Below are 13,008 nucleotides of genomic sequence, written 5' to 3' on the forward strand. Positions count from 1 at the left end.
GGCAGGTTATTAAAAACAATTACAATATAGACAATAGCAACATAGAACAAGCAAGACATAGCAACATAGGACAAGCAAGACGTAGCATACAGACAGAGCAACATAGGACAAGCAAGACATAGCATACAGACAGAGCAGCATAAAACAAAAAGCAGCAAGACAAAATTCATAAAAGCAACAAAGTGTTTCCACACCTCACAAGCTACAGACAACAGACAACATGGAGAGTGGCAACACACAGCTAGGGACCATGTTCACAAATCTGATTGACCTTTAGCCATGTCTTCAAGCATTTTGTGAAAGTGTGATATGTGGTGCAGTTGTGTGTGTCTGATGGCAGTGTATTCCAGACATGGGAAGCTCTCACAGAGAATGCAGATTTACTAAAGGTGCTTTTCCTTAGGGGAACTATACAGTCACCTCTCATGGAGACCTTGTGGATCTGCTGCCATATGTCTGGGTTTTCTGTTTAACAAAAATATTGAGTGGAGGGGGAGCCAGGCCATTGAGGATCTTGAATACAAGACATGCGTCGGTGTATTGCACAAGATTTTCCCAACTCAAGAGCTCATGCTTTCTAAGGATGTGACAATGATGATGGCTATTGGGCTTCCTATCAAGCACTTTGAGAGCCTGTTTGTAGACAGACTGAATAGGTTTTAATGTTGTACAGCAAGCTTGGGCCCAACTAGTCAAGCAGTATGTTAAGTGGGGGAGTATCATAGATTTGAAGTACAGTTTTGCTACCTCTGTAGTCAAACAATTTCGTATAAATCGGAAATTAGCTAGGTTGAATTTGGTTATTTGAATTACCTTTTTTACATGCTTTTTAAAAGAGAGGTTGGAATCAAGTATGATGCCAAGGTACTTAAAATCGGATACCACCTGGAGCTTCTCCCCTGACACATAGACATCTGGCTCAGTAGCATCTGTTGCCCTCTTTGTGAAGAACATGCAAACAGTTTTTTTCACATTGAGATGCAAACACGAGTCACTGAGCCACTTTGTAACCTGGACCATTACAGTAGTGAGTTCTTGTGCAGCTTGTTGTTTGCTCTTTGCATGCACATATATCACTGTATCATCTGCATACATTTGAACTTCAGACCCAGTACAGACAGAAGGCAGATCATTAATGTACAGGCTGAACAGGAGGGGCCCCAGTATTGACCCTTGGGGCACGCCCACATCATAGCTACGAGTGGGCGATAGCTCATTGCTCACTCTGACACACTGAGTTCTGCCTTCAAGGTATGATTTCATCCATCTCAAGGCATCAGGGGAAAAGTTGAACTTGGACAATTTTGTGATGAGAATCTCATGGTTAACAGTATCAAAAGCCTTCCTTAGGTCCAGAAACACAGCCCCAACAGCACCCCCTTTGTCCATCTTGGACTTCACATTTTCCAGAAGAAAGCAGTTGGCCGTTTCTGTGGAGTGTTTCGCTCTGAAGCCAAACTGCATGGAGTGTAATGTGAAGGGGCTGTTGTTGAGGTGGGCAATCAGTTGTTCTGCTACACACTTTTCAACAACCTTTGACACCACAGGTAATATACTAATGGGCCTGTAGTTACTCACGTTAGCAGGGTCGCCTGATTTAAAGATGGCCGTTATTATGGCCGACTTCCATACCCTTGGAAACACACCGAGACCAATAGATGTGTTGGTGACCTTAGTAATGAGTGACTCTTTGTAGTTTTTAAGAAAGGTAGAGTCCATCCCAAACACATCTTTGGCTTTAGAGTTCTTTAGTGAGCTAATCACCTTGTTCACCTTTGACTCAGAAACCTCCCTTATGATGAAGACAGGTTGAGTGTCATTCACTAGCACTGAGCCCAAGAAACAAGTGGAGGGGTTCTGTGTCAGTACCCTGACAGAGTCAATAAAGTAGGAATTGAAGGCTATTGCTATGTTAGATTGTTATTCACCATGATTTCTAGTCTTTTTGCAGTGTTACTATGGTCTTTCCCTGTTAACTTTTTTAGATTATCCCATATCAATTTAGAATTTCCCTTTGCTTCACCAATTATGTTAATAAAAAAGTTTGCCTTGGCCTGTCTGATTTCTTTCATCACCTTATTTCTCAACATGGTAAACCTACGTCTGTCATGCTCTAATTTAGATTTTAGGGCTATTTTTAGAGCATAATCTCGTTCTTTCATCAATTTCCAGATTTCTCCATTTAGCCAAGGAAGAGTGCTCTTTTGGCCAGGTTTGGATTTGATTTTCTTTAGGAAGCCAATTATTGTAGTCTGGATTGTGGATAGAAAAACCTGACTATCAGCTTCCACGTCTGTATAGGACAAGAGATCATTCCAGTTTATTCCCTTAATTGCTTTTCAAAATTATTTAATTCACTCTTAGGTATTCTGAGTTGATCCGGCTTTCTAACAGTAGAGAGGTTAAACCTGCTCTTAGACAGCTTTCTGGCTATAAGTGTCAGATTGTGATCAGACAGCCCAGTAACCATATTGAATGATTTAGTCACTCTCTCTGGTTTATTACTGAACACCAAATCAATCTGTGTTTTAGAGCAACAAGTCACCCTGGTTGGCCCTTTAACTAGCTGTGTAAGGTCAAAGGTATTAGTGATCCGTTTGAGGGTTTTCCTACAACACTTGTCTTCATAATTAATGTTAAAATCTCCCATTAAGATGACCTCTTTCCCAAAATCACATTCCCTAAGCATGGTATTAAACTGATCAAAAAACACACGTTTGGTGGAAGGTGGCCTATACATTCCAATGAGGGTAAAAGACATTTGGGGAGACAGTGTAACGTTCAGGCCGATACATTCTAGTTCATTATCACATGACCACTCAATTTGTTTACATCGGATATGTTCTTTAATGTAAATCATCACACCCCCTCCTCTTCCCTCAATCCTGTCTCTCCTGAAAACATTGTAGCCAGGCACAACCAAAGCAGCACATGGAGAGTGTTTATGGAGCCATGTCTCTGAGAGGCAGAGAAAGTCAAGGTTGGAGTCTGTGAGTAGATGTTGAATTTGATCACTTTTTGGAATGACACTACGAATGTTCAAGTGCCCCCCTAGTAGTCCCTTGGGCTTAGCTCGTGGGTCCCAGATGACTCGAGAGTGATTGACACATTGAAAAAAGTAAAATTTTCTGTGTTTTCTGACGGCTGGGTTTAGGCCGTTTTGTTTCGTTTTGATTAGGGGCAGTTCGGTAGCGCAATTAACAATCCCTCCCGCCTGCACTGGATGCGGGGAACTAATTAAAATAGCTTGCGTACCAGAAGCAGAGTCAGGGATCGCATATAGCGACTCTGGTATGTTTGAAGAGTCTAAATCTATCCTGGAACCGGGTGAGTCGAGAGAAACCATAGGACCATAGCACTCACCCACCTCCACAGCGGCGACGACCAGTGGACGAGGCCATCCACCGCTCTCCACTCCGGTGCGTATCACTGGCTCGGTGATATTGGGCCCAGGATTGAGTTGTACATCCCCGGAGAGCAGGAGGGTAGCGAACAGGTAGTTTAACAGTTTCCGATAAATGTTGGACTTGTGTTTGTTACGCCTAAGCGGTTCAGTAGAATAAGGAGCGAGGTAGACTTGGCCATTATTCAGAACATTATGGTATGCTGTGTACTGTCCGCTCCCGTGGAACGGTGAACCAATGTGTTTGGTGTTGATATTCTCCCGTAGTAGACTGATTGTGTCATCCCAGCAAGGACGCACTGAGATTATCAGTAGAGCAGCTACATAACTGACAATCATGGCAGAGTACTGGAGATAAAACACATAATTGCGCTTTAACTCTTTGCATGAGTTACTTAGCTGGGATCGGCGTACACCTGATGGTTTAGATAAAATGGCATCATGAGGGGGGGAAATTATTGGGGCGGCAGGGTAGCCTAGTGGTTAGAGCGTTGGACTAGTAACCGAAAGGTTGCAAGTTCAAATCCCCGAGCTGACAAGGTACAAATCTGTCGTTCTGCCCCTGAACAGGCAGTTAACCCACTGTTCCTAGGCCGTTATTGAAAATAAGAATTTGTTCTTAACTGACTTGCCTAGTAAAATAAAAAATTTAAGCAACATCTCAAGACATCAGTCAGGAATTTAAAGCTTGGTTGCAAATGGGTCTTCCAAATGGACAATGACCCCAAGCAAACTTCCAAAGTTCTGGCAAAAACAAAAACAACAAAGTCAAGGTATTGGAGTAGCCATCACAAGTCCCTGACCTCAATCCTATAGAAAATGTGTGGGCAGAACTTCAAGGAGGTCTATAACCCTGACTCAGTTACACCAGCTCTGTCAGGAGGAATGGGACAAAATGCACCCAACTTATTGTGGGAAGCTTGTGGAAGGCTACCTGTAACATTTGACCCAAGTTAAACCATTTAAAGGCAATGCTACCAAATACTAATTGAGTGTATGTAAACTTTTGACCCACTGGGAATGTGATGAAAGAAATAAAAAAGCTGAAATTAATCACTCTCTCCTATTATTCTGACATTTCACATTCTTAAAATAGAGTGGTGATCCTAACTGACCTAAGACAGGGAATGTTTACTCAGATTTAATGTCAGGAATTGTGAAAAACTGAGTTTAAATGTATTTGGCTAAGATGTATGTAAACTTCTGACTTCAACTGTATAGTATGGAAATTATAGATCATAGAATAAGAATCCAAATGACTATTTGAGATACGATATGCTGTATATTCTGAACTAAAATATAAACGCAACATGCAACAATTTCAAAGATTTTACTGAGTTACAGTTCATATAAGGTAATAATATCCTTAAATATAAATAAATATACTTTAAAAACATTTATATTTAAATGTCCACAAAATATTTTTAAAGCATACTTTCAATAACGCATTTGCACAAAAATGTACATATTCCACATCATTCTTTTATGCAGCTGAAATTTTGATTTATAAATGTTTACGAATGTTTTGATGTTCATTTTAAAACTGAATAAGGTTGTACTTTTAATTACACATTACATATAACTTATTTCACATTTTATTGGAACGTACATTTCTTACCGTAATGTGAAGATTAAACAACTGAGACATAAACCGAATAAGTTCCACAGACATGTGACTAACAGAAATGGAATAATGTGTACCTGAACAAAGGGGAGGGGGGTCAAAATCAAAAGTAACAGTCAGTATCTGGTGCAGCTCCATTAAGTACTGCAGTGCATCTCCTCCTCATGGACTGCACCAGATTTGCCAGTTCTTGCTGGAGATGTTTCCCCACTCTTCCACCAAGGCACCTGCAAGTTCCCGGACATTTCTGGGGGGAATGGCCCTAGCCCTCACCCTCCGATCCAACAGGTCCCAGATGTGAGCCTGCAGGAAGGGTACCACATGAGGGAGGAAGGATGTCTTCCCTGTAACGCACAGCGTTGAGATTGCCTGCAATGACAACAAGCTCTGTCCGATGATGCTGTGACACACTGCCCCAGACCATGACGGACCCTCCACCTCCAAATCAATCCCGCTCCAGAGTACAGGCCTCGGTGTAACGCTCATTCCTTCGACGGTAAACACGAATCACCGTGAGACAAAACTGCAACTCATCAGTGAAGAGCACGTTTTGCCAGTCCTGTCTGGTCCAGCAACGGTGGGTTTATGCCCATAGGTGACGTTGTTGCCTGTGATGTCTGGTGAGGACCTGCCTTACAACAGGCCTACAAGCCCTCAGTCCAGCCTATCTCAGCCTATTGCGGACAGTCTGAGCACTGATGGAGGGATTGTGCGTTCCTGGTGTAACTCGGGCAGTTGTTGTTGCCATCCTGTACCTGTTCCGTAGGTGTGATATTCGGATGTACCGATCCTGTGCAGGTGTTGTTTACACGTGGTCTGCCACTGCGAGGACGATCAGTTGTCCATCCTGTCTCCCTGTGGCACTGTCTTATTCGTCTCACAGTACGGACATTTCAATATATTGCCCTGGCCACATCTGCAGTCCTCATGCCTCCTTGCAACATGCTTTTCAGAGTCAGTAGACTGGCCTCTTTAGTGTCCTACGTTTTCATAACTGTGACCTTAATTGCCTACCGTCTGTAAGCTGTTAGTGTCTTACTGGGCGCTTTGTTCCACATGTTCATTAATTGTTTATGGTTCATTGAGCAAGCATGGGAAACAGTGTTTAAACCCTTTACAATGAAGATCTGTGAAGTTACTTGGATTTTTACGAATTATCGTTGAAAGACAGGGTCCTGAAAAGGGATGTTTCTTTATAGTTTATATAAAAAATCTGCTTGGGAACAAAGACACAGCATTCCCTGATGTCCCTCTGCAATTACAGCCTTGCTCTGAGTTCACAAAGTTTATTTTCCAGCGATTGGACATTAGCCATCAGGATACTAGTAAGAGGAGGAGGTGTAGCCCATCTTGTCAGCCTAGTTTTTTTCTTCCTCTGGTTTGGTCATCTCGGTCAGGAGCAACAAGTAAGACCGCTGTGCGGGAAACAAGGGACTAGATGTATTATTCCAGATCTGGGAGGCTGAGAGATAAATGTATAGCTTCCGATTCATGATCCAAAAGTGTTTGTCGGTCATAGGAAATGATTGCACAAACATTCTGAGCAAACAAGGTAATAATTAATGCAAAAAGAGCAATAAAAAAGCTAAGTCAAGCCCCCCTCAGTGCCCCAGGTTCTACTGTAGATAGCATATTTTTTTCTAAGCGTGTAAGATTGATTGAATTTTATTTCAGTTCAGCTGGTTACCTGGTCCTGAAGTCAGAGTAGAAAAGTTGGCGTGCAGCTCCTTTTGATTTGACTCTGCACTTTCCCACCAGATGGGGTATCCTCTACCAGTCACTTTCCATAAACCAGACTATCCGTCTGATGCTGGGACCCAGGCTATGGGTTTCTCTCATTTGTCCCCAAATTTAGATTCATCTGAAGGAGTATTAGTTTCTCTCTCATCCTGGAAGATTCCTATAGCACCAGGATACACTTCTCATCTAATCAGAATGATTCGCTCCATGTTGTGGTTCAAACTTTAATGGCTGTTTCTGTAAGACACCCCGGATATCCACTGAATCTGTTTACTTTGTTGACTGGGAAATACCTGGCAGAGTTCAATTTTTTAATGGACTGCATTACTAGGCGCTAACTAATGCTCAATCAGGCCCTGTAGCATTCTGGAATTAGACTATTTTAGTAATTTATTACAGCTGTTCTTTTTACTTAACTTCTTGCGTCGAGCCATCCCGGATCCGGGATCGTGAATACAGCCTCAAGCTCATTACCATAACGCAACGTTAACTATTCATGAAAATCGCAAATTAAATTAAATTAATATGCTAGCTCTCAAGCTTAGCCTTTTGTTAACAACACTGTCATCTCAGATTTGTGTAACAGCTAGCCCAGCTAGCGTAGCATTTAGCGTCAGCATTAGCAGCCAACATTTTCACAAAAACCAGAAAATCATTCAAATAAAATCATTACCTTTGAAGAACTTCAGATGTTTTCAATGAGGAGACTCTCAGTTAGATAGCAAATGCTCAGTTTTTCCTGAAAGATGATTTGTTTAGGAGAAATTGCTCCGTTTGGTGTGTCACGTTTGGCTACCAAAAAACCCCGACAATTCAGTCTTCAAAACGCCGAACTTTTTTCCAAATTAACTCCATAATATCGACTGAAACTTGGTAAACGTTGTTTAGAATCAATCCTCAAGGTGTTTTTCACATATCTCTTCATGATATATCGTTCGTTGAAAGCCTCCTCTCTCCTCTCAATCACTGGATGACTGCGTGCAGCTTGTAGATTACGCACCAATTTAGACAAAGGACACCGGGCGGACCCCTGGTAAATGTAGTCTCTTATGGCCAATCTTCCAATGATATGCCTACAAATACGTCACAATGCTGCAGACACCTTGGAGAAACGATAGAAAGGGCCGGCTCATTCCATATAAGGAGACAGAGCTTCAAAAATGTGGCCCATTTCCTGGTTGAAGTTTCATCTTGGTTTTGCCTGTAGCATGAGTTCTGTGGCACTCACAGATAATATCTTTGCAGTTTTGGAAACCTTAGAGTGTTTTCTTTCCAAAGCTGCCAATTATATGCATAGTCGAGCATCTTTTCGTGACAAAATATTGCGCTTAAAACGGGCATGTTTTTTTATCCATAAATTAAAAGATCGCCCTCTATATCCAAGACGTTAACAGACAACAGGGCACTACTGGGAACTCTCATATATCTGCCTTGTCCTGTCTGTCTCAATCTCACTTCCTTTACCTGGCGTACTTACAAACACAGAGTCAACTTTGGTAGACTTTATTTGGTAGACTTCTTCATTGCACTACCAGTGATGTACATGATCAGAATACCCTTTATTAGCCAAGTACACATAACCAGAATTTGCCTTACTGTGAAGGTGCTGCCAGCTATATGCAATATACAAACAGAATACAGACAGAAGTCCACATTGATATCATACAGAATATATCATATCAGTACAGGAAACATAAAACAGAACATTCTGCAGTATAGGCTGGTTTCAGTTGGAATATACCATTTATAGAGGGGATATCTCTATATAAGCAGAGGGAGGGATGCTGCCATGGTGAATATATACAGTGTTGTGTGAAGTGTACATAGTGTAAATGCAGTATAATGCAGATTAGAATACAAGGTGCAGTAATCGGCCCAATTCAAAGTCACTTCATCTCTATGAGCCTGATGGCCGGTTGGTGAGGGCCACAAGCATTGGGGAAGAAACTGTTGAGCGTTTTTTGTCATGATTGACCTAAACCGTCTGCCAAAGTGTTGTCTTTGAAAGATGGGGTGTCCGGGGAGAGCAGGGCCGGCGATGATCTTGCCTGCATGCTTCCTTATCTTGGAGTTGTGCAGGTCCTTGATGTTGGGCAGGTACAGCCGATGACCTTCTCCACAGACTGGACGATGCACTGAAGTTGCCCTTACAGCGATCAGACGCAGACCTAAACCAGATGCTGAAAGAAGGGGTTAGGATGAATGTGTAGAACCGAACCAGAATTGTCAGAGAGTGTTTGAGTTTCCTCAACTGGGGCAGATAGTACATTCTCTGCCAAGCCTCCTTGGTCACCTCTGTGATGTGGTCCTCCCACTTGAGGTTGTGGGAGATGATAGTCCCCAGGAATTGTAATGACTTGGCTGTATATTTCTTGAAGTCATTTCTTGAAGTCAACCACCATCTCCACTGTTTTGACTGTGTTGAGTTCCAGGTTGTTGTGACTGCACCAAGCCACCAGGCGGTCAACCTATCCATGGTACTTGGACTTGTCGTCGTCGTCGGAGATTGACTAGTGTGGTGTCATCAGCAAACTTCAGTAGTTTGACAGATGTGTCGCTGTAGGTGCAGTCATTGGTGTAGAACGAGTAGAGGAGGGGGGAGAGCATGCAACCCTGTGGTGCCCCCGTGCTGGTAGACAGGGAGTCTGAAATATGTTTTCCCATCTTAACATGCTTTGTTCTCTTGGTCAGGAAGTCGGTGAGCCACCGGCAGATGGAGTCTGAAATGTTCAGCTTGGTGTGTTTGTGCTGTAGCAGGTCCAAAATGATTGTGTTGAACGCTGAATTTAAGTCCACAAACAGTATTCTCACGTATGTCCTTGGGTTGTCGAGGTGTTTGATTTGATTTGATTTGTGTTGAAGGATGTAGAGAAGTCCATGTTGAAGGCATCGTCCACAGACCTATTGGCTCTGTAGGCGAACTGCATGGGGTCAAGGAGGGCATGGGTGGTGGTTTTGAGATGGAACAGGACCAGGAGCTCAAAGGTTTTCATGAGCACTACAGGTCTGTAGTCGTTCAGGCCGGTCACCTTTTGTTTCTTCAGGAATGGGATGATGGTGGAGGATTTGAAGCGGGCAGGTACAGTGCATAGTTCTAGAGACTGATTGAATATGTGCGTGAAAACAGGAAAGCTGGTCAGCACAGTTCTTTAGTGTGGCTGAGTAAATCCAGTCTGGACTTGCAGCCTTCTGAAGAGCTTGTTCACCTCCTTTTCTGTGATGACAAGGAAGAGGGCAGTTTGGTGTAGGCTAGAAGGAGGGAGGGAGGGGGACAGGGATGAAAGTAGTCAGTGGAGGGTTGGGAGAGTCCAGACGGCTGAGGGTGTTGTCAGCTGAGGGCCAAGATAGCTGAGGAGACTCTTGATGGCTGAGGGTGTTTTGAGCTGAGGGGCAAGATAGCTGAGGGGACGCTTGATGGCTGAAGGTGTTGTCAGTTGAGGGGCAAGATAGCTGAGGAGACTCTTGATGGCTGAGGGCTCTTTGTGAATTAAAATGACATTTAGAACTCATTAGAACTCATTCAGAGAACCTTCCAGACAGACAAGCAGTCGTTGGTGGAGAATTGTTGTTCTAGCTGCTCCTTGTAATGACTTTTGGCCACTTCAATCTCCTTGTTTAGCAGCAGTTTAGCAGTTCTATAGTCCTCTTTGTTGTTGCTCCTATGTGTCACCTCTTTGGCTGAGCACAGTACTCTGAGTTCAGCAGTGAACCAGGGTTTTGTCGTTGTTGAATTTGAAAGTGATGGTTGGAATTCAGTTTTCCTCACAGACACTGATGTAAGATGTGATACTCTGTGTCTGTGTAATTGTGAATATTGGTGCTTTCATCTTTAGAAATGCCCCAATCAGTGGAGGCCAGGCAGCCCTTTAACTCCTCTATGGCCTCACTAGTTTATTTCCTCACAGGCTTGGTGGGTTTCAAACTTTGAAAACGTTCAATGATATTCACTATGCCCTGGATAGGAAGCTGCATTGTTTATCTGTTTTCATAGACTTGACACTGTGGACCATAATGTCTTGGTGCAGAGATTGAAGTGCGTTGGGATTACTGGTCAAACGTGTCGAATTGAACCCAGATGGCCCTATTCTCTTATTCAACTGGCAGCAGTTTGGCTTTTGAAAAAACAAAAACATCATTCAACTTAATCTGTACGATTTGTAGCTTGTTCTGAATTCCTCTAAAACAAAATGCATTGTATTTTCCAATACTAAATTCTCAGAAAACCATGTAATTACTACCTTGGAAGGACATTCTATAGAGCAAGTGTATGGGTGGTTGAGCTCCACCACCCATATAGAGAAGTTGGGTTTTATTCCCAGCACAAAGTCAGTTTTTCCTTTGCTGCCAAAAAGGAGTTGATTCATTGTACTTTTCTCTCTGTATTGGACTATGGTGATACTATTCATGTTGCAAGCCTCAAGCTCTACACTGAAAGCACTTGACCTTGTGTATCATGCAGCTCTTTTGTCACCAATCAGAGATGTCTAACTCACCATTGTGATCTCTACTGTGCTGTTCGGTGGACATCACTAGCAACACGCAGGCTCAAACACTGGTACGTTCTTAGGAAAGTTGACATTTTGTCTATCCGCTCAGATCTCAATCTTGTTTTAGACTAAGAGTCCTGACAGTTTTAACCGAGCATGGAAAAAGGTCCTTTCATTACTCAGCCCCCTAGTCTTGAAATTGTGTCCTGGAGTTCAAAGCATAAATAGATGAACAGGTTGTTGAGACATGTACTGTAAATATTTCTAGTTGTCACCCAATGTCACTAGTTTGCGTTGCCTTATGTAAGGAAGCATGTTGTTTAACTTCACACACACCATTCACATGCCTCCACTCACACACACACACACACACACACACACACACACACACACACACACACACACACACACACACACACACACACACACACACACACACACACACACACACACACACACACACACACACACACACACACAAACACTGTTTGTTTCCTGTTGTATTTGTGCTATTGCCAATGTCTTCTGTCTGTGTTTGGTTTGGTCTTACATATTTCATATTACATAAAGGTTAAATAAAAAATTTAAAAACTATTATCCAAGGGATTTTGCTCTCTAATGTGGCATTTCACAAGTGGTTTGTATCTGGGCAGCTCGTCGGCATAGTTATGCATAATCGTTGTCAAAGTGGTTTCTAGTTGCATTAGCTAGCAAAAATCCTCAGCGTGACAAACCTACCATGAGTGCAGTGAACAGCATTTACAAATACAGTAACGTTGCCAAGGTACTCGGACACTTGCCCCGATGCTGTTATCTCAATGTTCTTAATTGGTCATTAGAAGAGATCCTTTTTTTAATTGCCTGCACGAAGCCAGAGAGAAGTGGATTATACTGCTAATGCCCAACATTCAACCGCTGATGAGCTGTTTTAAATGAATGTGACCAACCTGAACCTATTCTACCAAATTAGTTTTCTCTTCTAATTTCATGTTTTGACATTTTGGTTTTAGTTTGTTGAAGACTTGCCCATTATTAAATACTCTACATTCAGAAGTTCTCTTATGGCCTTCTTTTAACTCTGTCTCTTTCAATGCAGTGGTTGTGCTGTATGTTCAAGGTATCGGGACCAAAGAGTGGATGGAGGTGAGTGGAAAATTAAGTTCTATTTTCAGCTTTTTGCATTTTCGTCTTTAGTCACTGTTCTGCTAATTTACAGGTACTGATTTCTATGATTGGGGAAAAATGTAAGAACCCTCTGGACTGAGACTCATGTTGTTCCATCTTCTTTTTTTCCCACTGTGCAAGAAATGGTTGAATCAACATTGTTTCCACATCATTTCAAACCCCAAAAATGTATGTGATGACGTTGAATCAACGTAGAAAACTCTTTCGATTTGCAATAAGTCATCAATATAAAGGCATTTTGTCTTTTTTTCACCTGACTTTGAACCTAAATGTAAATCAAAACTAGACGTTCAACTGATGCCTGTGCCCAGTAGGTAGCTGAGCCACTGACACTGAAAGGATTTCCTGATATTATTCTATTCGGATTGTTCCAAAATCACATAAGTATGCCGAAGGTGGTTGCATTTGTATATCAAGGAGCAGTATTAATTAAAAAACATTTGAAACATTAGTGTCACTTGTCTGAATGCCACAAGTCCAAACATTCTGCACTGCCCAGCACATTCCTTAACTAACTAGTGGGTTAAGGCACCACTAGCCATGATCAGTAATCATTCCTATTAGTGTAG

General features: G+C 42.3%; 1 protein-coding gene across 1 annotated transcript in view; it reads left to right on the forward strand.

The window, feature by feature from the left end:
- Positions 1–13,008, forward strand: part of cpne5a (copine Va) — a 118,387-nt gene that overhangs the window by 23,004 nt on the left and 82,375 nt on the right. Inside the window, exon 3 of the mRNA XM_031804052.1 lies at positions 12,351–12,397. Within this exon, the coding sequence (XP_031659912.1) occupies positions 12,351–12,397 (47 nt within the window). The remainder of the gene's footprint in view (positions 1–12,350; positions 12,398–13,008) is intronic.

This window comes from Oncorhynchus kisutch, linkage group LG24 (assembly GCF_002021735.2).
Source record: "Oncorhynchus kisutch isolate 150728-3 linkage group LG24, Okis_V2, whole genome shotgun sequence".
Taxonomy (NCBI): Eukaryota; Metazoa; Chordata; class Actinopteri; order Salmoniformes; family Salmonidae; genus Oncorhynchus; species Oncorhynchus kisutch.